General features: G+C 46.3%; 1 protein-coding gene across 2 annotated transcripts; it reads right to left on the bottom strand.

The window, feature by feature from the left end:
- Nucleotides 1–140: 140 nt before the first annotated feature.
- Nucleotides 141–26,237, bottom strand: Hdac1 (histone deacetylase 1). 2 transcript variants are annotated; one of them, XR_013049348.1, is made up of 14 exons: nt 26,090–26,225; nt 18,916–19,028; nt 14,782–14,899; nt 8,808–8,882; nt 6,200–6,718; nt 5,982–6,123; nt 4,992–5,084; nt 2,964–3,072; nt 2,743–2,883; nt 2,075–2,183; nt 1,863–1,993; nt 1,391–1,543; nt 892–940; nt 141–670 (listed from the first exon to the last, which is right to left on the bottom strand). XR_013049348.1 is itself a non-coding variant. In XM_006994376.4 (14 exons), exons 1-14 carry the CDS (start codon nt 26,136–26,138, stop codon nt 643–645), a joined length of 1,449 nt encoding a protein of 482 aa, XP_006994438.1. In that variant the 5' UTR covers nt 26,139–26,237; the 3' UTR covers nt 141–642. The 2 variants fall into 2 exon arrangements, 1 of the variants encoding a protein (XP_006994438.1); XM_006994376.4 differs by having other exon boundaries at nt 6,580–6,718; nt 26,090–26,237.
- Nucleotides 26,238–27,708: the final 1,471 nt, after the last annotated feature.

The raw sequence follows: 27,708 nt of genomic DNA on the forward strand, positions 1-27,708 counted from the left end.
GTGGTGATTTAATGAGTGGTCTTCTGGGGCACGGGGTAAGAAGACTGCACAAGCCAGAGGACGAGAGGTGAGTCTGAGGGTGATCACCCAGAAGAGGGTTAAGAACCAAACGCAGACTGCTGGGAAACAAGCGCGGGAGGTATAGAAATGTGTTGTTTTATTACAAAGTCTCACAAAATGAAAATATCTCAAAAAGGAAGCTGGGCTAACACCTCCACCTGCAGAGTTGGGGGAAGACAGGGCAACGGGAGTTTTTCTGCTTGCCTGAGTCCAGTGAGAAGGTATACCAATCTAAAATTGGCTGGTATTACCTAAGGGGCCCCAGAAGAGCCAGTAACCCTTCTAGAAAGCTTCATAAGGGCATCTTAACAGAGCTCCTAAAGCAGGCACTTGGCAGTTCAGGATTTTGTCTTCTGGTTGTTTTCTTTCCACTCAGACCCTACATGGTTCAAAACAGACCTGAGCAGGATGGACAAGGTGTCTTTGGGAAGAATTCCCCCAGCACCACTGCCCTGGGCTCTGGTCCCTGGGGACATTATATTTAATATATTTTATATAAATACACAGAGGAATAGAAAATATAAAATCTGAGAGACTGGGGAGAAGTGAGGAACTTGGAGAGGCCACAGTTGCAGATCTTGCTCAGGCTAACTTGACCTCTTCTTTGACCCTGCGGAGAAAACAGACTCATGAGAAACCTCGAGGGCCTGAGGCAGAAGCATGGCTGCAGGGATCTCCACAGGACCCTGGCTGCCCCAGGTGACTGCTGGCTTCCTAGTTCTGCAGACATACAGACTGGACCCTGAAAGGGGCCTTTGTCAGCTGCCCAGCTGGCCCTGTGCCTTCCCTGCCCTCCCAGGGCCAGGGAGATGGCCAACAGCTCCTCCTCACCCTTTGGCTTCTGGCTTCTCCTCCTTGGTTTTCTCCTCTTCCGTGACTTCTAGAACATAAGAGCAGGGATGGTTGAAAGCCTCCTGAGACCCAGCTCAGGCAGGGGGACTCTTCTATCCTGAAACCCTTTCTTCAACATTACAGTTCACTGGTTACCGAAAAATGAGAAAAGCCCATCCCAGGTCTCTGGTGAGTCTGGCTGAAAACAAACAGGTTAGACCAGTTTCCCAGCCAGTTTTAGCCAGAACACAGGCAGAGGCAGCCCCCTGGGAAACAGGGCAAAGTGCTAGGAAAAGGGCTTGGGTGGTATGTGAGAGCCAGGCACAGTCAGCCAGCACAGACCAAGAGTCATTGTTCTGTGGGTCTTGCTACTTCTAGGAGCCACTGAAAGGCCCAAGGAACTCAGTTAACTAATAACGTTCCCAGGAAGCTGGCCGGGCCTCGGTCAGCTCTTTCCTGTGCCCTACATAAACCCAAGTCCTGGTAAATCCAAACCCACCTTTTTTCTCTTCTGGATCTTTTTCTTTTTCATCCTCGGTTTTGACTCTTTTGGCTTTTTTGAAATTAGAAGAGTTCTTACGACCACCTTCTCCCTCCTCATCTGAATCGGAGAATTCTTCCTCACAGGCAATCCGTTTGTCAGAGGAGCAGACTGGGAGGCAGTGGACAGAGAAACATTTGTATGAGAGCAAGGGGCTATTTGAGGATCTATGCCCAATGTTTGAGTGTCCTTCAAGAGATGCAACAGGGATTGAGTGGTAGAGTGCCTGCCTACATATGAGAAGGCCCTGGGTTCCACCCTCAGCACCCTTCCACAAAGACATCAAGGAAGATACCAAGACGGGTGGGAGTAAGGGGTCTCAACACTAAGGTTTCTAACAGCTGGGCAGAGCTTGGAAGAGATGAGAGGTGAAGGGAGTTTGGAGCTGCCTACTGAGCAGGGAGCACAGGCCCCTGGATCTGGGGCTTACTGGAAATGCGTTTGTCAGGGTCTTCTTCGTCCTCGTCACCACTCTCCTCTGGGATGGCATCCTCAGGGATTGCCTGCATTTGGACACCAGGCGCATGGGGCAGCATTCTCAAGTTCTCAAAGAGCCGCTGCCTATGGTTAACAGGAGGCTCTGGTTAGAGACAAAGCAGACCTGGCCTGTTCAACACAGAGGTGGCTTGGCAATACACTCACTTGATCTTTTCCAGATATTCATTAGTGTTCTGGTTAGTCATATTAGAAGGGCTGATGTGAAGCTTGAAGTCCGGTCCAAAGTATTCAAAGTAGTCATTGTATGGCAGCTCTGAGGGGGCATGAGAGAGGAGTCAAGACAGAGCCCGGAGAGAAGCATATGGAGCTTTCTCTGGGTCTGTTTACCCACCTAGTAAAGAGAAGAATGCCTTCAAGACAGTGAAATTAAAAAGGTTTTAATTTTTTTTTTCTGTTCTATCTTTTTGAGACAGGGTCCTGTGGCTGGGCTGGGATTACACTTGGGACCCACTGTACCTGGCCAGAATCTTAATCTAACAGCATTCTCTAGTGTCAACACTAGTGGAGTATGTGTCTCTAGGAGGGGAAAGGTGAGGCCCTGGTCTAGAACACTAAGCACTCCTCTATTCACTAGCCTAGGCAGTGGAAATCCCCAACATCCAAAAAACTGATAATGTCCACACCACAAACAAGAGAGAGAGAAGAGAAGACTAGGGAAAAACTGATGGTTACAGTCTGCCTATCACGAGAGAGTAGGCAGAAGCCTCAATCATGGGTATGACAGGCCTTATGGCCAAATGGGAAAGAAATTGTAAATGAAGGTACATGAGGTCCAGCTCCCACCCAGCCCAACCTGATCCTGGAGTTAATACCATTAGGGATCTCTGTGTCCAGGGCCACGGCTGTTTCGTAAGTCCAACACCGAGCAACATTACGGATGGTATATCCACCTCCTCCCAGCATTAGCATAGGCAAGTTGAAACTCTTAACAAACTCCACACACTTGGCATGCCCTTTGGAAGGAAAAGGAATGTTGGTTTTCAGGGGAACCCAGCAGACCCTGCCCACCCTTGTGTGTGCTACCTGGTCTCACCTTTGATGGTCAGATTGAAACAACCTAACCGATCTCCAGATAGGGAATCTGAGCCACACTGTAAGACCACTGCACTAGGCTGGAACATCTCCATTACTTTGGACATGACCTACAATGACACACCTTAGTTATCATCAGTCTCAAAAAAAAAAAGCACGTGAGGTTACGAGGTAGAAAGGACTGCACAGCACTTTCTTCCTTTCCATTTCCCCCTACTGTGTGGCAGACAGGAGTTTTCCAATTGGACCGCATCTGGAAAGACACAGCTCTAACAACTGAGCTTTGGATGATTTCCGGGAAGCTGCTTCCTTTCGGGAGCTTCACAACCTCTAGCTGCGTCTGCTCGACCCATTCGACCCTATGGATTTAAGCCCTATCCGGAGCCATTTTGTTTTTGTCTAACATACATCAGAAGCCCAAAACTGAAGCTTCTGTCCTCTTTACTACTAAGTACATAGTAGGCTGAGTGACCACATGACTTATATTAAATATTGTATTAAAATTTTCTGCTTATAAATTTAATACTGTAACATGGCATTCAAGGTCCCTTTGAAATATAAACCCTGACATGCATCAAAGATCTTTAAAACATGTGGTGAGCTCCAACATCCACTTCCTACCCGTTTTTTTCCATTTTTTTTTTTTTAATTTATTTAACTTTATTTTATGTGTGTTGGTGTGAGGGTGACAGATCCCTGGAACTGGAGTTACAGACAGTTGTGAACTGCCATGTGGGTGCTGGGAATTGAACCCAGGTCCTCTGGAAGAGCAGCCAGTGCTCTTAACCACTGAGCCATCTCTCCAGCCCTAGTGTTTTCCATTCTTCCACCACCCATTAAGACAGCCTGCATGCCACTCCATACTCCCGCTAACCACCTCAAGGTTGCAGATATTCCTGTCCAATGCCACCCTTCAGTCTCCACCTCCTTCCTTCACACAGGTACCTCCTCATTTAAAAATAGATAGCCAGGCAGTAGTAGAGCAAAACTTTAATCCCAACACTTGAGAGGCAGAGGCAGGCGGATCTCTGAGTTCAAGGCCATCCTGGTCTACAAAGCAAGTTCCAGGACAGCCAGGACTGTTACACAGAGAAATCCTGTCTTGAAAAACAAGCCCCCTCAACCACAAAAGAAAAGAATAACCTAGTAGCCAACTCCAAAGGTGTGGAGACATGAAACACCGAGGGCTGCTACCCTCACTGTCAGATCAGTCCGCTCCCATCTTTCTTTGGAGTATTCTCTGCTTTGCTAATAAACTTCTGCTTAAATAGTCAACAGCAACAAAAACATTAGTGTGGTGTAACAGTCTCCAAGTCCACCCTGCGGGGAAGCTCCTTAATCAGGAAGATAAAGGACTCAAAACTGCTTTAGAAGTCCCTGAAACTAGGACTGCTCCCTGCCAGAGTAAGCAGTAAGAGCTGCAAAGAAGATTCTCAGACCAGACTAGATGCCTGGAAGAAACAGAAACCAGCTGAACCGCCTGGAAGAGATTTAGGCCAACTCAGGCACCTGGAAAGGATACCCTGTTGAGTGGCCTCGAGGCTGTGCAGTGTGCTTCAGTCTCCCAGCTCTACTTGTGAACTGTCACCCGTGCTGGGTGGGCTTTGGTGGTGTAGCTTTCTTTGAGTCATTTCTATTTCTGTAAGTGACCCCAAGAAAACTCACTGGTTCATCCAGTGGGACTTTGGTGGTGTCTCTACATTGGTCTGTTGTGAGATCCCTATCTGGGGTGAATAGACGCGTTGCCCCCAGGAAAAGTCTTGGCACACAACAACTGACCACAGACTGTTAGTACATATTGTTTACCTCCACAAAGACTGTGCCTAACATGTTACTGTACTAAGCAATGGCCAGACTCACAGAAGGCAAAAACAGATCACATAGATGGTCTGTTTCCCACTACTACACAAAGGTCAAAGTTAAATATTTTTCCTTCCCCCATCGGCCACCATGAGGAGCAATCTCTCAGCTATGGTGGTGTTTTCCTAGCTTCCCAATGGTAGCCCAAGAGGTGAATTAAGGCACTTACTGGCTTGAAAATGGCTTCATAGGACTCATCATCGATCCCATCTCGGAGGGGGTAGTTAACAGCATAGTACTTGCCTTTGCCAGCCCCAATATCCTAATCAAAAAGGACATTAAGATAAAATTGAAAGACAAATAGAAGGCAATTCAAAGATGGGGTTGGAAGGCTAAGGAAAGAGACGGTGAGAGACAAGAGGAGCCCATGAGATGGGGAAGGCCACAGTGAGCCCAACTGCCGCCTCTCAATACTCCTGAACCTGCACTGGGACAGACTCAATATCCTCCCCCACAGCGCAGGGTTTCTGCCTCCAGCTAAGCCAGCAAACAGGTGGTCACAGAAGTAAAGCCTACCTCCACCACCTCTGCCCAGAATTTTACTCCTCTCCTGTTCTTTCTAGGAAGCTGTGGAGGGCAACAATAGGAGAAGAAAGCCTCTTCCAACTGACTTCAAACTAGGAAAAGCTACTTCTTTGAATGTTCGCTGTGTCAAACAACTCAATTAGTGCCGTCTTCCACCTGAGGGCGACTGGCAGGGCAAAGAGATCTCAGGGCATTCATGCTGACAGAAACAGATGGAGCAGACTCAGGAAGGGCACAAGTCCATCAACTGGTCTACATTAGAGTCAAGTTTTCACGAGGTGTTCTGGGGAGAGCCCACTGCTTTCAGTCATATGGCTAAGGGGGAAGGTGACCTAAAAATAGAAAACCTTCGAGATGACTCCCAAGACCCTAATCCCTCACTCCAAATTCAAGCTCAATAATGTGATATAACCGAGCTATGGTGAGCAGGGAGGAACAATGAACCAGAGAACCCCAAATTCTGACTCCTTGTGTTCCAACATCCCCCTTCCAGAATAAACAATGAAAAATACTGTATAGGTTCCCCAGTGTGGTATTCTGAATGGCAGAAGAGGCAGGAAGTAGTTTTTAGTGGCACAGGATAGGAGAGTTAGAGATGAAAGTGAGGTGGTTGGTCCCTAAAGGGAGTTCTCACCCGTAAGTCCCCAGTTCCTGGGAAGTACTCTCCGTACTTATGAAAGGACACAGTCATGACCCGGTCCGTGGTGTAGAAGGCCTCTTCCACACCATCGCCATGGTGAATATCAATGTCAATATACAGCACCCTCTGGTGATACCTAGGATCAGAAGGTGGTCAGAGGTCTGGGGCTCTTTGGGGACGGGACGCGCCAAGGGCGCCAGGTCCCAGCTTACCGGGCTAGCTGCCTCCCTCAGGTATCTCTAAGCACCAGAGACGTGGAAACTGGCTGAAGGAAGGTGGAAGAGCGGCCCGGTGTCTCCAGAGGCCTGACCAAGCCGACCATGTCCGATCTTCCTACTCTACAGCCAGGGTCAACTCCAGTCACACAAGGACACTCTGGAGGCAGGATCTGAGCAGCACCTGCCCCAGATCTTGCCGTGGGCTCAGATCAAACCAAGACCCCGTCAAGGAAAGGATGGCCAGAGACACTCATGGAACACATCCTAGCCAGCACACCATAAAGAAAGCAAACTAGGGAGGTAAGCCCAGGGGGAGAGGGAAGGGGGACCTGGCCTAAGATGCTCCTCCAAGACACAAGGCCAGGCAGGCATACTTTAGCAGTTCCAGGATGGCCAAGACGATATCATTGACGTAACAGAAACCAGATGCTTCAGACTTCTTTGCATGATGCAGACCCCCAGCCCAGTTCACAGCGATGTCCGTCTGCTGCTTATTCAGTTTCACAGCACTTGCTGGGCACAGAAAGGGAACATGATTCTGTTACTAACCCATTCCCCTTCCCCCATGAACCCAGAGACGGGTAGTTTTTTATATAATGCAGAGTATAAAATTCACTAGTCACCCACTTCTCATTTCAATAGGAGAGAATAACCCATTTACACTCTAAAACTAATTTAGTGAGTTGTATAGATTTTATGTAGAATAAAACAAAAAGTATTAGAGTAACAATACAGGTAATTTTTTTTTTCTGTATGTACGTGTGTGAATAATTTTGGTGTCAGTGAATGAGTAAGTGCATACCTGTGTGTACTGCCTAGACCCTTGGATATCCTCTAATGCTGCACTTGTAAAAGTATTAATTACTGTGGTTCATCGTCAAAGAATGTAGAAAAGATCCTGAAGAAAACTGGTTTATGTATATACTAAGAGGATGTTATAATTGTGTGTGTGTGTGTGTGTGTGTGTGTGTGTGTATGGTTGAACTAGTTACTCTCCTTCCTCAGACTCCCTAGTGATGGAATTATAGGCATGTGTCACCACACTGGACTCATATTTTAGAGGGTATACTTTTTTTTCTGAGACAGGGTTTATCTGTGAAGCCCTGGCTGTCCTAGAATTGACTCTGTAGACCAGGATGGCCTTGAACTCAAGAGATCCACCTGCCTCTGCCTCCCAAGCACTGGGATTAATAAAGGTGTGCACCACTGGGGTTGGGGATTTAGCTCAGTGGTAGAGCACTTGCCTAGCAAGCGCAAGGCCCTGGATTTGATCCTCAGTTCAAAAAAAAAAAAAAAAAAAAAAAAGATGTGCATCACCACCACCTGGATAAGGATACACTGTACACTTATTTGAAAAAAAAAAAAAATCATTAAGCAGGGCATGGAGGCAAACAGCTTTAACTGTAGCGAGCAGAGGCAAGAGGCAATCTGTGAGTCCAAGAACAGCCTGGTCTACATAGCAAATTCCATATTACATAGGATTACATACAGGCCCTGCCAAAAAAAAGCAACAATAAATTTTAAAAACTCACTGTTGCCAGGTGGTGGTGGCACATGCCTTTAATCCCAGCACTTGGGAGGCAGAAACAGGAGGATCTCTGTGAGTTCAAGGCCAGCCTGGTCTACAGAGTGATCCAAGACAGGCAGCAAAACTATACAGAGAAACCAACCCTGTCTCAAAAACAAACAAACAAAAAAATTCACTGTCTACAGAGAAACCTTGTCTCAAAAACAAAAAACAAATTCACTGTATTCCAGGTGTGGAGGTGCACACTTTAATCCCAGTACTAAGGAAGCAGAGGCAGGGGGATCTCTTGAGTTTGAACCCAGTGTGGTCTACTTAGTGAGTTCCAGGTAAGTCAGGGCTATACACTGACTTTGTCTTCAACAATGTTTCAGTACACATGTAGATTGTGTTTACTGTTGTATGAGTTTTTTGCCTGCATGAAGGTATATGCATGCCTACACGGATGTTATGTACACCATGTTAGTGCCTGGTGCCCTCAGAAATCAGAAGAGAGCATTGCACACCCTGAAACTGGAATTAGTAGTTGTGAGCCACTATATGGGGCCTGGGAAGCAAACCCCTGTGCAAGAGTAATAAGTATTCTTCAGTGCTGGGCCATCACTGCTGCCCCTGTATTTTTTCCTGGTATTTGATTTAATCTCATATTATTCTTGTCCTCATCCTTAAGCCACACATGGCTGTATTTGCATATTTAGGGCAATGCTAAGGTAACCCAGAAATCACAGTGGCAATGACTTGTGAGGAATATTATGACATCAGAAGTTAATGACCTCACTTTTTTTAAGACACAGCTGATATTGATCCTCCATTTATAGAAAGAACTCTGCCGTTCACAAATTACTTTTATATACAGTCTTAAGAACTCTTTAGGCCTGCAGGAGATTCCTGTATATACGCTCTCTTGGCAGAAGAAGAGTTAAGAACACCTGTCAGTACTGTGTTAAAGATCTAAAGTAGAAACTCAGAGCACCACTCTGAGTGGTCACAGGCCACACTCCAGGGCCTCATCTAACAGGCAGATGATCATCTCACTGGAACAGTCTAGCACAGCCCCAGGAACTGATGTTTCCTTACCCACAGAGCCACCAGTAGACAGCTGGCAGAACTCAAACAAGCCGTCAAACACTGGACAGTCCTCACCAACGTTGACTTGAAAGAAATACACAAAAGGTTAGTTTCCACAATTCCTTCAGTTTCTTAATTTAGATAATTTATGAGCCAGATGAGGAAAAAAAGCAAAACAATTAGACTCAGAAGACTTGAGTTCTAGCCCAGGTGAACTTCTTGGAGATTCAGGCTACCAATTATAATAAGCAATAATGATATTCACTTCAACCAGTCTCTGGGAACTTAAGAGTCCTGTCCCCCATGTTAGAGACATTATCCCACTGTGCTCCACAAGTCGGTCCTCACTCGGGCCAAGCTGTCCTGCTGCCTCAGCCTTCCGAACAGCTAAGCACTGCTGTGCACTGGCATTAGAGATCTTACAGGGAAGCATTCAGCCTCTTGGGAATGCTGCTGAAGAGGAGCCTACAGAATACTGGTTACGGCGTGCCGCTCGCTTCTGAGCACTTTAAATACCTGATGCATTCATTTATCCTCACACAATCTTCTGAGGTAGAATTCGTCCGATCTTATAAATGAAGAAATAGATTCAGAAAGATGAAGTGAACAGAGACCTATATAATTATTTGCTTTGTGCCAAAAGCATTCCATATGCTGCTGAGTGCTTTAAATACCTGATGCATTTATCCTCACACAATCTTCTGAGGCAGAATTTGGTCCAATCCTATAAATGGGGAAAGGGGCTCAGAGAGGTGAACTACTAATAAATACTGGAGGCAAAATTCAAGCCTCACACTTTGCTGCCTCTCCAAAGGCCTGAAAAATGTATCCTGGTCTTTTCCAAAGTGCTTTCACATATATATTCTCATTTGATTATTGAAACTCCAAGAATTGGCCAAGACAGGACTCGAACCCACTGTGCACTGGACCGAGGACATGCAAAGGAGTTAAGTGACTTGCTGAAGGCTGTATAACCGGGTAGTAGCAGAACCAGAATAGGATCTAGGTGTCTTGACTACCACAGCCCAGTGTTTTCTACTACACCCCCAAGTGACAACTGGAGTTATTTCAAGCCCATGAGGTAAAAGTACAAAGTAGGGCATCATGTAGAGACACATGCAAACACTAATGCAAATGAAACCAAACAGACAGGAAGCACACCTGGAGGGTGGAGTGTCTGAGGAAGCCCAGGCTGTCTCTCTCATAGAAAGGGAAATTATGGAGGTCGGGGGCAGGAGTCGGGCTACATCCTTATCTCTTGCTCCAGTGTTTTATCAATAGGGCTCCCAAAGTAGAGCAAGAGGAGGAGGACGGGAAGGGTCAGCCTGGTTATGGCACCGTTGAGACAAAGCCATATTTGCAATATCGTCTCCTCCAGAAACATCGACTCTGGGCCAGTGAGCTGGCTCAGAAGGTAAAGGGGCTTGCCGTGTGAGCCTGGAGAGCTGAGTTCAATCTCTGTAACCCAGAAAGGAGGAAGGAGTCACCTCCTCTTGCCTTCACCCATAAACTGTAACATGCTCCCACCCCCACCAAACACATAGACAATTTTTCTTTGTTTTTTGTTTGAGACAGGGTTTCTCTGTGTAGCTTTGGAGCCTGTCCTGGATCTCACTCTGTAGACCAGGCTGGCCTCGAACTCAGAGATCCACCTGGCTCTGCCACCCCAGTTGCTGGGATTAAAAGCGTGCGCCACCACGCCTAGCTAAAAATTATTTTTTTATAACAGTCACCAACTCCAGTGCTACTTTACCTTGAAGAGTACCCCAAATCTGGTGCTGAGTTAGGGAGTGGGCAATAGATGGCATTTCCTCGCTTTCTTGGTAAACACTGGAAACAGGCTATGTCAGTAAGAACTTTGGTTCCTGGGGTCAAGATATTTATCCAAGGGCAAATAAATCCCCACCTTTGGCTTTTCCCCTGCAGGAGCAGGTCTTAGTTTATACTCCTTTGTAGGATGTGACATTCCCTGACTCCCTCATGGGAGGGGATGGGGGATAAGACATGAGAGGACAATTAACCATCAGGACCCAATTCAACACAGAGCTCACTCACACAGCCAGCCTGCTTCCAGAAGTTACGGTGCTGAGCACAGTGACTCACACTTGTAATCTCAGCACCTGGGAGGTGGAAGGAGAATACTGAAGATTTCATTTAGCTCCATGGTTCAAGACCAGCCTGGACTACATGAGACTACCGTCTTTAAAAAGCAGCATCTTAAAGCCGGGCGTTGGTGGCGCACGCCTTTAATCCCAGCACTCGGGAGGCAGAGCCAGGCGGATCTCTGTGAGTTCGAGGCCAGCCTGGGCTACCAAGTGAGTTCCAGGAAAGGCGCAAAGCTACACAAGAGAAACCCTGTCTCGAAAAAAAAAAAAAAAAAAAAAAAGCAGCATCTTAGGAGACAGAGCAAGCAGGGAGGGTCATGCCTGTAATATCAGCACTTAAGAAGGTCTCTGTGGGCCGGGTGGTGGTGGCGGCGGCGGCGGCGGCGGCGGCGGCGGCGGCGGCGGCGCACGCCTTTAATCCCAGCACTCGGGAGGCAGAGCCAGGCGGATCTCTGTGAGTTCGAGGCCAGCCTGGGCTACCAAGTGAGTTCTAGGAAAGGCGCAAAGCTACACAGAGAAACCCTGTCTCGAAAAACAAAAAAAAAACAAAAAAACAAAAAAAAAAAAAAAAAAAAAAGAAGGTCTCTGTGGGGCTGGAGAGACGGCTCAGCAGTCAGGAGCACTGACAGCTCTTCCAGAGGACCTGGGTTCAATTCCCAGCACCCACATGGCAGCTTACAGCTGTCTGTAATTCCAATATCTGACACCCTCACACAGACATACGTGCAGGCAAAACATCAATGCACATAAAATAAGAACAAATGATTTTTAAAAAAAGAAGGTCTCTGTGAGTTTGAGATCACACAGCAAGTACCAACCAGGTCTAGAGAGCATTAGACACTATCTCCAACAACAACAACAACAACGTATGGTATAGCAGCACTGTAGAAACCTGTATAGGATTAAACACTAACTTTGGGATACAAGTTACACCTTGGTAATAGGGTCACAGAATGGGGTGGGGAGTTGGGAGAGAACCGGCAAAGTACAGAAACAAGAAGCTGTGCCCAGGGGTCTTCACCGTGTCTTCTTTCTTGGGCTGTGAGGAAACATGGATGTTCATTATTTTTGAGAACCACTTTTGTTCTGAGACAAGCCTCACACTGTAGCCCACTGATTCACTATGTTGCAGGCGTCCTTCAACTGGAGGCAGTCCGCGCTCCTGGGCCTCTTGACGTCAGGATTACAGCGGTGTCAGCAAACCCACTGCTCTGTTTTGGTTTCTGAAACTGGGCCTCACTGTGTAGCCCTGGCTGGCCTGGACTCTTGCATTTGAACTCTACTAGTGTTCAGTACAAATGCCTTCTTTGTTTTGATACATGGTCTTACTCTAGATCCCAAGATAGCCTGAAGACTCAACTTCCTGCCTCAGACTTCCAAGTGCCCGAATGACATCCCTGGCTATCAATGTTTTTTTTAAAAGATTTATTTTTATTTATTATGTATACAGTGTTCTGCCTGTGGGTATCCCTGCAGGCCAGAAGAGGGCACCAGCTCTTATTATAGATGGTTGTGAGCCAGCATGTGGTTGCTGGGAACTGAACCCGGGTCCTCTGGAAGAGCAGTCAGTGCTCTTAACCACTGAGCCATCATCTCTCCAGCCCCTTTCTCATGCTTTTACCATGAGCTCCATGTTCTGACTATGTGCTCCAGAAGTTACATTTATTTAGGTTCCCATTTTGATTTACTAACTATTGAGCAGAGCAGAACACTGACCAAGGCTCTCAAAGTCTCAGAGCACCAAGAGCATACACACTCAGTTGGTTTAGCACTATTAACCATTAATAAAGAGCTCATAGGCTCTGCTTACTGACAGGGTAGACATTTCAGAAAGCACTGCCCTAAGTGACATCTAAAGTCTTTACTATTTGGATTCCTGAAACACTATGAACCAAGTCTAAGGATTTAAGAGGTTGAGACCTTCATCCTAACCACCATTTCTTTTCATTTTTTAAGATTAATTTTAATTTTATGTTTGTTGGTGTTTTGCCTGCATGTTATGAATGTGTACCACGTGTGTACAGTGCCCACAGAGGCCAGAAGAGGGCATTACATCACCTGGAACAGATAGCTATGAGCTACCATGAAGGTGCTAGGAATCAAACCTAGGTCCTCTGAAGAGCAGCTAGTGCTCTATCCACTGAGTCATCTGTCCAGATCCATGCCCACCTTTATTCTCAATGAAAAAATTACAGACCTAATATTTAACACATAACTTTCTAATCTCTAAGAAACCAGAATACTGGCATAGAACCTGTACATTCCCGAAGGCCTTGTATTTTGTCTGCCTTGACAGACTTGTGAATAACAGGGATATCACATAATACTAAAGCTATTGTTCCTTGAAGGTAGGTACAATGAATGCATTAACCTCAAATATAAGACAGGGAAGGTCACCCTCGGAGAGGCTCGAGGACTTGGTCAAGGTTGAGCAGGAGAGATGATTGAGTGGGTACAAGCACTTGCCATAAACGCCTATGACTTGAGTTCAATCCCAGGAACCCATGATAGGAAAGAACCTACTCCCCAAAGATGTCCTCTGACCTTCACCCCTGCCAATGTCACACATACCCCCAACAAAACACCTGTAGAGTTCAAAGAAAACAAAAAAGGACACAAAGGGAGAGGTGAGCAGCTCCTGGCACAGCACCTGCCCAGCAAGCTTGAGACCCGAAGTGAGCACAGCCACAGCCACACAACACACAAAGTGGACTAGGTGGCTGATGCGTATTCAAACCAAGACTATCAAGAAAACTCAACAGGCCGGGCGGTGGGGGTGCACACCTTTAATCCCAGCACTTGGGAGGCAGAGGCAGAGGCAGGCGGATCTCTGTGAGTTCGAGGCCAGCCTGGGCTACAGAGTAAGTTCCAGGACAGGCTCCAAAGCTACACAGAGAAACCCTGTCTAAAAAAACAAAACAAAACAAAAAAACAAAAGACAAAAACAAAAACAAAAAAAAGCTCATGCAGGTGCTTGCCAGCATGAAAAAAACTGAAAGCTCATTTTCTTGCTGTGACACAGGCTGCTTTTCTAAAAAGAGCATGTTTTATTGACAATTGAGCTCAGTCTTGTCAATGTTTCACAGAAACCCCTAAAATCACCTGCAGGTAAGGAATGAACTGATCTCCCTGAAGTCAGCAAGATTTTGTCAATTCAGAAAGCAGATTTGAACACTTTCCCATGACTAAAAGCAATCACAATTCTTACAAATAAAGTATGGCTTTTGAGATGGGATGTATGTACTCTGCAGTTTCAGGTCCCAAGGGACAGAGGTAGAATCACCTCATCTCAAAGATTGCATCATCTAGCCTGTCCTTTGTAGCCTCTAAACTCTAAATACGAAGTTAGAGCAAATGCAACTGGACAGGAATCAAAAGCCACACAGCTCATCCCATTTCACTAATAGAAATCTTAGGGGGAGCGAAGTGCAGGACCAGTGTCTACTGTCTGCTGCTTCTTCTTTTTTTTTTTTTCTGAGACAAGGTCTCTCTGTGTAGCTTTGCACCTTTCCTGGAACTCACTCTGTAGCCCAGGCGGCCTCGAACTCACAGAGATCCGCCTGCCTCTGCCTCCCGAGTGCTGGGATTAAAGGCACATGCCACCACCTCCCGGCTACGGTCTACTTCTAAGTAGTGCCTTTCCCATTACAGTCAGAGCACACCTGGACAGCACTGTAACCCTACCTAGAGAAAGTCCAACTCTACTATTTACGATCAGGAGACAAGGAAAACCAAATGAGATGAGAAAAGAATATGCTGGTACCTTTGGGGAACAAGACAAATCAGTTGTGAACTAAACGGGCCCAAGGTGGGCCTCCCCATGGAAAGAGAAATCCAACAGGGAGCTTTAGAGTGGGGTGGGGATGGGACATACTTACATCTCTGCATCTGCTTGCTGTACTCAGACATGTTATCTGGGCGAATGGAACGTAAGAACTTAATGTAGTCATCACTGTGGTACTTGGTCATCTCCTCAGCATTAGCTTTGTGAGGACGCTGGAGAGTACAGGAAGAAGGCAGGTTAGCCTGACCAAGGGCAGTCGTCGTGGGCGCCAGTCTTCACTCTTCTGGCTGACCACTTGTATTTTCTCCCAGCACCTGCTGTCTGCTTCTCTGCACAGTGCCTTTCCCATTACAGCTACAGTTAGGTGATGGACAAAGCTGTGCCTTTTAAATGATTACTTATTATTCAAAAACACAGTCATGGGCCAGAAGGCTCCAGGAGTACAAGGGAAGGAAGGGTGACTAAAGATGATTAAATTATCTAGGAACTTTGGTTTTTATTTTTTTGAGGCAGGGTCTCATGTAGGGTAGAGTGGCCTGGCACTCACAATGTAGATCAGGTTGGCCTCAAGATCTACCTGTCTCTGCCTTCTAGGTGCTGAGATTAGAGATGTAAGCCACTACACCATGCTGGGCATATATACAAACACACATATATATTATTTATTTAAAATGCAATTTATTTATTTATTTATTTATTTATTTATTTATTTATTTATTTATTTATTTATTTATTTATTTATTTATTTATTTATGGCTTTTCAGGACAGGGTTTGTGTTTAGTCTTTGCTATCCTGAGACTTACTTTGTAGACGTGGCTAGCCTCGAACTCTGAGATCCGCCTGTCTCTGCCTCCCGAGTGCTGGGATTAAAGGTGTGTGCCACTATATATTCATATTTGAGGGGGGAGAGGGGTGGTTGTGGTTTGAGACAGTTTCTCTGTGTAGTCCTGACTATCCAGGTACTTGCTCTGGAGACCGGGCCTTGAATTCAGGGATAGACTTGTCTCTCTGCATTTGTCTCACTGAGTGCTGGGATTAAGGGTCTGTGTGATCATGCCCACCTGGAAAATCTTTTATAAAACCACTGCACCAAGAATTCTGATCAAGTCCTTCCCAATAACATTGACATGTTAGAAATTTCCTGATGATCCCAACATTTTTCCTCAAAATATTATCTATTTTATCATATGTGTATGAGTGTTTTGCTTCCATGTATGTGTACCACATGTGAGCAATGCCCATGGAGGCCAGAAGGGGCATTAGATCCCTAGAACTGGAGTTACAGACAGTTGTGAGCTGCCATGTGGGTGCTGGGAATCAAACATAGGTCCTCTGGAAGAACAGCCAAGACTCTTAACTGCTGAGCCATCTCTCTAGACCCCAACCCTGCTGTGTGACTATTCAGTTCTAGTTGACCTCGAATCCATATGCCTACCTCAGCCCGAGTATTAAGCTTACAGTGTTCACCATCGCCACCGATTCTCCTTCCTTCTTCTTGAAAGGTCTCAACTGAGCATGGTGACCTATGCCTCTACTACAGCACTCAGGAGGCAGAGGAAGACCACAGAGATCAGGACCACATTACACAGTTGCAGGCCAGCCTAGACTGTAAGACTGTCTCAAAAACAAACAAAAAGCCCTCTGGAGACAGAGACAGGGGTATCCCACCCAGAGTTAAGAACAGCATAGTCTATGGAGAAGTTCCAGGCCAGCCAGGGCTCTACAGAGAAGCCTGTCTGGGAAGGAGGAACAGAGTCTCTTTTCCTCTATGCCTTAGAGAAGGATCACCTTGAAAGATGTCCCTCTTCTCTAGGGTTTACACATTTATGGTTTAGTCTGTGCCCTTTGTGTGCACAAGCTAAAGTTCATAGTATCGTTGGCTTCACTTGCAATAGAATTTTGCAAATTACAGCAGAAAAGGTTACACTGGTGGTACACTTAACTGGAAACCCAAGTATCTAACTCTAGGCCCCATTTTGAACCCCATTTAATCCTTAATGTAAGGAGAAATAAAAAACCGAAATTAGGTTTCCCCAAAAACACCCAGAGGCTGGGCAGAGTAACTCCTATTTGGAATCCCAGGACTCAGGAGGCTGGGGCAAGAGAGGGAATACAAGTCCAGTCAGGGTCACATAGCAAGTTCCAGGCCATGGAAGCTACAGAGATAATCATTTCTTAAAATCAAAGATAGCCATAGGGGAAAGTGAGACCGAGAGTTTTGTTTTGTTTTTTCCATTTGAAGTTTATGCTGCATGTGTCGGCATGGGGTGCCACAGTGCACAAGTGGGGGACAGAGAACAACCCCCTTCCACTATGTGGGGTCTAGGGATTGAACTCAGGTCCTCAGGCTTGGTGACAAGTGCCCTCACCCGGTGACCCATCCTGTCAGGGGGTCCACAAGCTGTGTTATAATACATTAAGCCCTTTACCCTCTTCGAAACATCAAGAAAAATCTCTGTTTTGGCTATGGCTTCGAAGATACCACTCAAATCCTAACTCCATTATGGTCTGTGTGCTGAGCTATAGAAACAGGTCAGAGATGAACAGCAACTTACTTGTAATTTGGCTAAAGCTTTTTTCAGGAATGAGTCCTAAAGCTATCAGGTTCACGACATAAAATGAAATGGCTCTGTGCTTTGGGGAAGGAGATACACAGGTCACAGCCAAGAGAAAAGAGTGACAGTGAAGAGACAGTGAGGGAGAACAAACCAGACTCCCACCCAGCAGAGGCAGTGTTGGAAGATAAAAATCCTATCATGGAGGACAAGGTCCACAGACTTGAGAAGGAAATTCTATCAGAAGTTTCCTTTAGAAGTTACAGGATGAATACTACTGGCTCAATGTTTCAGCACTAAGACTGGTGCCAGCACCCCGTATCCAGGCATGCACAAGGCTAGGAACCTGGGTGTAAGGCCACATGCCTGTAACCCCAGCACTGGGGAGATGGAGACAGGAGGAAATCAATAGTTCAAGGCCATCCCCCCTGTCAACTTTCCCTCCTTACTTTCTCAGGTGGATCCTCTGGCTCTATCTGGGAAAGAGAATTCATCTACTTTCAGTCTCTGAAATGCTGAGGATGTTGTTATTGCTGGGTTACTCAAACTGTGAAGACAGCCATCAATAGCCAACTGTAAACCATAAAGTAACATAGGTCCTAAGTCTGTCTTCCTCATTCCAACTGTTGGGACAAACCCAAAGGTAACTGGCCTTGCCATTTTTGTTTGTTTGATTTGGGGGGGGGGGGCGGTTTGGGGGGATTTCGAGACAGGGTTCCTCTGTGAAACAGTCCTGGTTGTCCTGGAACTCACTCTATACAACAGGCTGGCCTCGAACTCACAGAGATCTGCCTGTCTCTGCCTCCCAAATACTAGGATTAAAGAAGTGCGCTACCACTGTCCAGCTTGTTTGATTTTTAAATTTATTTTATTTTTGAGACAAGGTCTCTCTGTGTAGTCTTGGCTATCCTGGAACTCTTTATGTATGTAAAACAGGTTGGCCTTGAACTCACAGAGATCATCATCTTCCACTATGTATTTGGGAGGCTGAGAACAAGACTGCATAAGGTTGGGGCCAGTTGGAGCTGCATACACAACAAAACCCTGCCTATAAAGCCAAAAGAAAACAAAACACTCTCCATTTTTTCCTCACTGCCTCCAGAAAAGGGTAAACTAAGAACTGAGCCCAATTTAGTCTACAGATATATTGATGTGTTTTGCTTGCACACCTGCTAAAAAATAAAATTAAGTCTAAAGTCTAGGATTATAGCCGATGTGTAAGGCTCTGAGTTTTCACCCAAAAAAATGAAAACAAAGACAAAAACCTTGAGCCAACATTTTAAACTTAGGGGATATTATATAATCCAAAAACCCAGCTTTTCTTTTAAAATTGGAAGCTCAGACAAAATTAGTTAGAGAGGTATCTGGAAAGGAGACATGAGTTTACACTGAGGCTGGGGTGTAGTGCAGCTCTTCTAGCACATGAGGACAAAGCCCCTCAGCACGGTATAAAAACAGGCACGGTGCCTGTGCCTGTCAACTTGTCATTCCAGGCCTTCTAACCCAGCACCCAAGACAAGAGGATCTCAAAAGAGAAAAAAAAGAAAGGGAATCTTTATCCATCTGCCAAATAATAGCCACTGAGTGAATGAGCAACTGAGAAAGGAAGATGCAGAATGCCGGCAGGGAACAGCTGATGAGGTGAGGCAGGGGCAGCCCTCCAGGAACTCACATAGATTTCCATTTTTCGGTAGAGACCATAGTTGAGCAGCAAATTGTGAGTCATGCGGATTCGGTGAGGCTTCATCGGGTGGCCTTGTCCATAATAGTAGTTTCCAACATCACCTGAATTCAGAAGAAAAGAAGTGTGGTTTTATTTTAGTTAGTTAGGTTTATCGAGATAGGGTTTCTCCATGTAACACTGGCTATCCTGGAACTCGTTCTCTAGAGCAGTGCTGGGATTAAAGGTGTGCACTACCACTTGCAATTACAAGTATGTGTGGATATGTGCATGCCAGTGCAGGTGTCTGTGGAGGCTAGTCAATTTCCTGTGAATTGCTTGATGTGGATGTAAGGAACTCTGGTCCTCTGGAAGAACAGCTAGTACTCTTAACTGCTGAGCCATCTCTCCAGCCCTGAGAGAAGAGCCTTTAATGACATAGTTAAACACTCTCCCAGGAGAACCTAGCAAACTCAGAACACTAATATTCATTTCTAATTTCCATGATTCTTTCCCACCTTGAATAAGAGTAATTCCTGGGGACCCTGCATAAGTCAGCACTTACGGGTGAGTCTAGCCTATTTTCTCCTAAAACAAGGCACTGGATAAAATCTACTGGGAAAGAAAGAGCAGGCAGTGGGTGAGGGGACTCATCTCAACACACCTTTAAGGAATTCTTTTCCCACAACAAGTAAACCAATCACTAATACGTGGAATTATAAGCCACAGCCTATAGATAAAACCAAACTTTTCGATGCATGTTTCATCTATAGAAACAGCTTTACCTGGTCTTTGGCCTGTGAGTCAAACCATCTGCCATGTCACCACCAGTCATTTTTCCTAATGTACAACTCTAATAACATCTCCCACTTGATAAAACATTTTTTAAGATTTATTTTTATTTTATGTGCATTGGTGTTTCTGCCTACATGTATACCTGTGAAAGTGCCAGATCCCATGGAATTGGAGCTATAGACAGTTGTATGCTGCCACGTGGTTGCTAGGAATTGAACCAGAGTCCTCTGGAGGAGCAGCCAGAACTCTTAACTGCTGAGCCATCTCTCAAGCCCCTGATAATACATTTTTAATGGTTCTTCATGCTTATGACTTCAATAGGCTTGGAAGTCAAGATTTATTCAATCTACCTTGTGCTGGCTATATCTACATAAACTTGACACAAACTATAGTCATCTGAGAGGAGAAAACCTCAATTGGGAAAATGCCTCCAGAAGATCAGGCCATGGGCCAGCCTGTAGATTTTTGTTTTGTTGTTTGTTTTATTCCAGAGACAGGGTTTCTCTGTGTAGCCCTGGCTGTCCTTGAAGTCGCTCTGTAGACCAGGCTGGCCTCGAACTCAGAGATCTGCCTGCCTCTGCCTCCCATAGTGCCTGGATTAAAGGCATGAGCCACCATCAGACCAGGTAAACATTTTCTTAGTTAATGATTGATGGGGGAAAGCCCAGACCATTGTGGGGCATCTCTGAACTGGCAGTTTTGGGTGCTATAAGAAAGCAGGCTGAGAGTTGTGGTGCACACCTTTAATCCCGGTACTCAGGAGGCAGAGGCAAGTGGATCTCTGAGTTCAAGACCAGCCTGGTCTATAGAGTGAGTTCCAGGATAGCCAAAACCATCTTGAAAAAAAGAATAAACAAACAAAAAAGGGCTTGCCCCAGACATATCAAGTTAAGTTCCAAGAAAATAAAACGAAAAGCAGGCTGAGCAATACCAGTCCCCAGCACCCCTCCATGGCCTCTCCATCAGCTCCTGCTTCCAGGCTGTTGCCTTGTTTGAGTTCTGTCCCGACTTCCTTCAGAGATTGACTACATGTAGAAGTGTAAGCCCAATAAACCCTTTCCTGCCTTACTTGCTGTTTGGTCCTGGTTTTTCGTCACAGCAATAGTGTGCTATGCTGCTGCTGCCCACCCACCATCAATCACCCTTGTTGTCTATTATTGTATGGAAATAACACCTAAATAAACCAGGTATAGTCATCTATACCCGTAATCCTTACACCCAGGACGCTGAGGTAGAAGGCTAGAGAGCCAGCCTGCCATACATAGTGAGATACTGTAGGTAGCTCTCTGTGAGTGGTCTACAGAGGGAATATTCCAGGACAACCAGGGCTAGGTAGAGAGACCCTGTCTCAAAAAAACCAAAATGTATTATTACTAATGTACACGTGTGACTAATACGTATACGTGTATGTGCCACAGAGCACATGTGCAGATCAGGGGGGCAACTTCTGGGGGTCCGTTTTTTCTTTGCACTTTCACACAGGTTCTAGAATTCAAACTCAGGTCATCAGGCTTTGTGACAAGCACCTTTACTTGCTTTTTAATTATTTTTTGAAACAGGACCTCACCACGTAGTGCAGGTTGGTGAAAGACTCATTATCATCCTGTTTCAGCTTCCTGACTGCTGGGATTATGGGCTTATACCACCACACCCAGTTTGGTTATCTTTTCTTTTGCTGAACTGTATGCTACAAGGACCAGCTCAGGCCCCAAACCTCATGGATCCAAGTAATTTGATCTTTTTCTCTAAAAGAAATCTATATATAGCACGTGGCTCATTTTGTTTTTACATATTTATTTTTATTCATAGGACTTGAAGGCAAAGACTAATATACTATTGACATCATGAGGCTCAATAAGCAATCAATGAATTAAATTGAAACTCAGGAAAATTAAGTGCTAAGAACTGATCTGGAAGTCAACTCTGATTCCAAATCTAAAACACAAAAAGGCACCTTAGGTTTCTGGGCACCTACTTCAAGTCTGCATTTAATCTGAAGATCTCTGTGAAACCAGGAATGGTGGTTTGCAAATATAATCACAGCACATAGGCTGATAAGAGGAGAAGGGAGTTCAAGACCAGCCAGGACTACAGAGTAAGACCCCGTCTCAAATTAACCAGACACACAGAGAGATGACTATGTGGGACAAGTTGGTAGGAAGTCCTTACACAGGGTTCCAAACTCAAGTGATCATTTTGTTGTTGTTGTTTTGAGGCAGAGTGGCACTGTGGATCAGGCTGAGCTTGAATTTGCAGCAATCTCTCTGACTCAGTCTTCCAAGTATGGAATTAGAAGCTCAAGTCACCACTCCCAACTTAATGGTTTGTAATCAGGTTACTTTAAAAAAGGAAATTCTGTTTGCAGGGTGTAGTGGCACACACCTTTAATCTAAACACTTGGAAGGCAGAGGCAGGCAGTTCTCTGTGAGATGGAGACCAGCTTGGTCTCACATTGAATTCTAAGTCAGCCAAAGCTACGACAAACAAAATTCCTTCTATTTAGACCTAGCCTTTTTCTTTCAGTACTGGGAATCAAATTAAGAGAATCATCAACACTAAATGTTCTTTCTCACTACTTTCTCATTAATAGAAACTTCTGTCCTTTTAGTTTTTTAGAAAAGTAGCCTATACAGGCGGAGTTCGAGGCCAGCCTGGTCTACAGAGTAAGTTCCAGGACAGCCAGGACTACACAGAGAAATCCTGTCCCAAGGAAAAAAACTATATAAATAAATAAATAAATAGGAAGAAAAGTAGCCTATAAAAGGTAAAGTGACTTGCCTACCACTGCAATCCTGACAGGCAGAGTCAATCTGAGTCCCACCAGGTAAAGTGACTGTAAACTCGGGCACCTAGTCCCTTCGCTGAGAATGAGGTCCACTTTTCTCCTAGCTCCCACCTCACAACTGCTGAAGTTCCTACTCTGTCGTCCATCACTTCCTGAAAGGAACGTTCATGTATTCACTGCATCGCACAGGCTAGCCTGAAACCAACGGCAAGGTCTTCCTGCCTCTGCCTCCCGTGCAGGGCTCTTCGTCCCTGCCTGCTCACGAGCATTCTTACCTCGCCTTGAGGACTTGCTGTGCTTTCTCCCCCTCCTCTACCCTTCCATCTTACCCTGCACATGTCCCTGTCTCCTGTGTCCTGACCACAAACCAACTGATGACTAGTACACCTGGATGGACTTCGGCTTCTTAGCTCACCTGTCTCCTCCATAACCCCATCAGGAGCCACCCGTTTTCTGTGTCTTCAACATCTTTGGATTACTTAATGTAAAGACTCTTTCTTTTCTGGGAGGGGGGGGGGAGTCTCCTCTGTGTAGCCCTGGCTGACCTGGAACTCAGAGATCCACCTGCCTCTGCCTCCCAGCTGGGACCGAAGGCGTGCTATGACCACTGTCTGGCTTATAAAGACTCTTTCAAGGCTACAAAACAAGACTCTATCTCAAAGATGTGGTGGTGCACATCTTTAATGTCAGCACTCTGAAGGTAGAGACAGGTGGATCTCTGTTAGTTCCAGGACAGGCAGAGCTACACAGCCGAGACCCTGTCTCAAAAACAATTAATCTCAAGCTAAAGTGTCCTTTTCCCTTCACTTATTCTGAATTTACTACGAGTGAGCCTTTGCCCCGGCCCCTGCCAGCACCCCCCACTCCCCGACCTTCGGGTCCGTGACAACACCTTCTGGTGTACTTACTTCTCTAGCCACTCTATCTATTGTCTGTCCACTTCAAAACTGGTGGCCCACACCTTTGCTCCCAGCACTTGGGAGGCAGGAGCAGGGGGATCTCTGTAAGTTCAAGGTCAGCCTGGTCTACAGAGTTCTAAGACAGCTAAGGCTATACAGAAAAACCCTGTCTTTAAAAAAGCCAAAATAAAGAGAGCTGGAGAGATGGCTCAGCGGTTAAAAGAGCTGTAGCTTCTTTTCCAGAAGACCCAGGTTCAATTCCCAGCACCCACATGGCAGCTCACAACTATGTAAGTACTGTTCCAGGAGGCCAGATGCCATCATATAGACATACCTAAAGGCAAAACACGAATGTACATTAAAAAGATAAATGAAATAAAAATTTATCATTTATTTTGTATATATCAGTGTTTTGCTACATGTATGTCTGTGCACCACATTAATGTCTAACACATGAAGCCTGAAGCGGTCATCGGATCCCTTGGAACTAGTTACAAATGGTTGTGACCATGTGGGTCCTGGGAACTGACAAATCCTCAGTACAAAAGTGTTCTAAAACTGCTGAGCCCTTTATCCAGTCATTCTAGTTTATATTTTATTATGTGTGTGTTGTGTGTCTGTGTGGGGGTATGTCTGTATACATGAGTGCAGGTGCCTGGGGAAGCCAGAAGAGGGCGCTAGTAACTGAGCCGGTCCTCTGCAAGAGCAGCATGCACTATTAACTGCTGAGCCATCTCTCCAGGCCCTCCTTTCTTCATTTAACCAACAAGTACTTATTGAACATCTACTACTGAAAATTGAAAAGGAGGGGGGAATCATGCAATCCTACTATAATCTCAAAAGAAAAAAATTTAAGTCTATTATGAGTATGAGCTACCCGACATTTTAGGAACCGGGGATACAGAAATTTTTCTCCAAGAAGCTTATTATCTACAAGAAACAAGAAAAAACAAAAACAAAAAAACCCAGAGGGGCTGTCGAAATGGCTTAGCAGTTTAAGAGCACTGGCTGCTCTTCCAAAGGACCCACTCACATGGCAGCTCACAGCTGTCTATAACTCCAGTTCCAGGGGATCAGGCATCTTCACACAGACACATATGCAGGCAAAACACCAATGCACATAAAAATAAATAAATTAAAAAACAAACAAACAAACAAAACTGGCTGCTAGGTATCGTGGCTCAGGCCTTTTTCCCAGCACTCTGGAGGCAGAGGCAGTCTGATCTCTGAGTTCAAAGCCAGCCTGATCTACACAGAGAAACCCTATCTCAAAAAACAAAACAAAAAAGTAGAAACAAGAACAAGCTAAGGTGTGTCACCCCACCCCCGAACAGGTAAGCCTGAAACAGGAATGTGGCTAACAGTTGGAAGACAGCCTGGCAAATGAGCAATCAGGGCCACAGAATCTTCTTAGCTGACTTCTTTACAATTAAAACTGGTCAGGTGTAGTGGCACACGCTTTCAATGCCAGCACTCCAGAGGCAGAGTAGGGTGAATATCTTTGAGTGGGAGGCAAGCCTGGTCTACAAAGTGAGTTCCAGAACAGCCAGGGCTACATAGAGACCGTTTCAAAAAATAAAAATAGTAATTTCAATATAGAGTTTCTTCACCTTCTACAACCTGAGTGCTCATATCCTTTTCTATGGAAAATTAACTATCTGCATTATTTTATACTAACAATTACCAAAAATAACTGTCTTCTAAACTTCAGGCGTAAATAGCCAAACGCCTACTGGATGGCTGGCTAGCTATCCCCTAAACAACTCAGCAGTAATTCCTAAAACATGAAAACAAAAGCTAGACAAAGTAGTGCAGGCCTGGAGTCAGCAAGATGAGCAAGACTCTTAGTTCAAGACCAATCTAAGCTGCTTGGTAAGACCCTTTCTCAAGTAGAGGTGCTGTCCCCTGGACTTTCCTGGGCTTGGTGAGTCACTCCAGTTCTTGGGTCCAAAGCGCCGCACACACCTGCTCGTTCAGAGGCCTCTTCTCTGTGCTCTCCCCAACACTGAACATCCATCCCCTTATCCCAGCACTAACACAGAAAGGTACTGGTGACATTGTCTAGCTCCCCCTTCAGACGGGAACTCAAGACAGGAAATGTGACTCGATGAGTCCTCCAGCCCCAACAGACACACAACCCAGGACAGAATAAGCTGCTCCACACTGGTTCAATGAAAAGTCTGTCTTAACAAGTTGCATCTTTTCCCCTGGCACCCCCGGGGCGCCCCATATCCCAACTCGCAACTGCAGGCCGTACTCGCAGACTTAGGGGTGGGTGGGGGAGGGGAAGCGGGTGGCCAGTCCTGCAGAACTCACCAAAAAAAGGGGCAAGGGGGCAGCGAGGGACCTTTGTAGTCTCAGCAGAAAAAGGTAATCCTGCCACACCATCTCCATCATATTATGCTCCCCGCGCCAGGTTCAGCCCTCCCTCCAGGAGTCCCGGTCCAACTTCACGTCCGATTCCCTGGGAATCTCCCCCACCCCGAGATTACCCCAGGCTACCCCTCCCACGACCCCCACTCTCGGCCTCAGCCTCGACTTCCTCTCCCCAACCTCCTTCAGCCTCGACTTTTCCTCAGCCTCCCCCCCCCCCCCGACTCCTAGCCTCGACCTCCTCCCAGGCTCCTCCCTCAGTCGCGACCTCTTCCCAGCCGCCTCTCCCAGGCTTTCCCCGCCGCCCGGCCCCCGCCGCCAGGCCGCCGCTCACCATCGTAGTAATAACAGACTTTCCTCTTGGTGCCCTGAGTCTGCGCCATCTTGCTCACCGCCCGGCCCTCCCGTCAGTCCGTCCGCCCGCCCGCCCGCGGCTCCTCAAGGCGTCCGACCCGGGGGCGGGGCCAGCCTCGACGCCCCGCCCCCCACCCCGGACTCACCTATAGGCGCACAGCCCGGGCCTCCCTTCAACCAATCACCTTGCGCGGGGCCGGGCCCGGAACTCGGCGGGGGGCAAGGGCAGCCTGGAGAAGCCGCCGCGGGCCCCCTGGGCCTGTACCAAAGTCCGCAGCGGAGGGGTGGGGGAGACCCGGGGCCGTACCATCAAGTCCCGGGGGAGGGATCGGCTCCGAAAACTCTGTCGCCCCGCTTTACAGTTGGGATCGTGGGTAACGATCAGAGGCCAGCTTTCTTATTTTACGCAGACTACGCCGAGGCTGCCCAGAGGAAAAGACTTGCGCAAGGTCACTCAGCTAAACGAATAGGTTGGGTCTGGATTAGAACTCGGGAGAGAGAAATAAATGACAAGGACCAGGAAGAAAACTGCCAGAGGCCTACTGTAGTGGATGGGGCAAGAGTTTTTTATATTATTTAGGTCTGATGATGGGCTTTTTTTTTTTTTTTTTTTTAATAAAAAAAACTCCATTTTAGTTGAGCATGGTTGCGCATACCCTAACCCCGTCACTCGGAGGCGGAGGGAGGCATCGGATCTCTGTAAACTGAGGCCAGCCTGGTAAAATATAACAGCCCCCCCACCCCCCACCCCCGTGCGCGCCGCCAGTTTACAGGTAAGGCTGAAGAACTTAAGGTCTGTGTGAGTCACTCAATGCTACAAATTAAATTCCATTTCCAATTTACGTATTTGTTTTAAAACCTATATGCCCCAGAACTGTGACAAAGTAGCAGAACTTGGTGCTTTGTTTTGTCTTTAATTTATTGGGAGGGGATGCTCCTATGACGACGGCATGCACGGGCGGTGGGTCAGGGTCAAGCTGCAAGAGTCAGGAGTTGGCTCTCTCCTTTCGCTAATTTATGTCCCGGGATTGAACTCAGGTCCTCAAGCCTGGCAGAAAGCACTTTTGTGCACTGAACCATCTCACCCTCCCAGAACTTAGCTTCATGAACTCAAAGCCTGCCCCACCCTAGGCAATCAACCAGGATAACTTAGGAGTCCAGGCCAGAGGTAATGGGATGGTCCCACCATTAGATTAGAACAGCAACATTTCTGGGGTTTTTGTTGTTTGGTTTTGTTTTTCAAAACAGGGTTTCTCTGTGTATCCCTGGCTGTCCCAGAACTCACTCTGGAGATGGTGGTATTAAAGGCAGGTACAGCCATGCCCAGCTCACAGCAAAATTGATTGACTGGTTGATTGGGTTTTTCAAAACGGACTTTCTCTGTGTAACAGCTCTGGCTGTCCTAGAACTACATTTGTAGACCAGGCTGGCCTCAAACGCACAAAGATCTGCCTGCCTCTGCCAAGTGCTGGGACTAAAGGTGTGCACCATCGCTGCCCAACGACAGCAAAATGTCTTAACCTTGCCACTGTTGACATTTTGAAGCAGAAATCTTTGTTACAGGTTCTGTCTTAGGCATGGTGGATGTTAATTGGTGTG

The sequence above is a fragment of the Peromyscus maniculatus genome, chromosome 2, assembly GCF_049852395.1.
Source record: "Peromyscus maniculatus bairdii isolate BWxNUB_F1_BW_parent chromosome 2, HU_Pman_BW_mat_3.1, whole genome shotgun sequence".
NCBI lineage: Eukaryota > Metazoa > Chordata > Mammalia > Rodentia > Cricetidae > Peromyscus > Peromyscus maniculatus.

Excerpts from the sequence above, each read along its gene's own strand:
- Hdac1 (XM_006994376.4), bottom strand. The coding sequence starts at position 26,138 with ATGGCGCAGACTCAGGGCACCAAGAGGAAAGTCTGTTATTACTACGAT. Across the intron at positions 6,719-8,807 it reads GTCTACTGGTGGCTCTGTGG|CAAGTGCTGTGAAACTGAAT; the intron begins GTAAGGAAACAT and ends TTCTGTGCCCAG. Across the intron at positions 2,884-2,963 it reads TTTCAATCTGACCATCAAAG|GGCATGCCAAGTGTGTGGAG; the intron begins GTGAGACCAGGT and ends TTCCTTCCAAAG.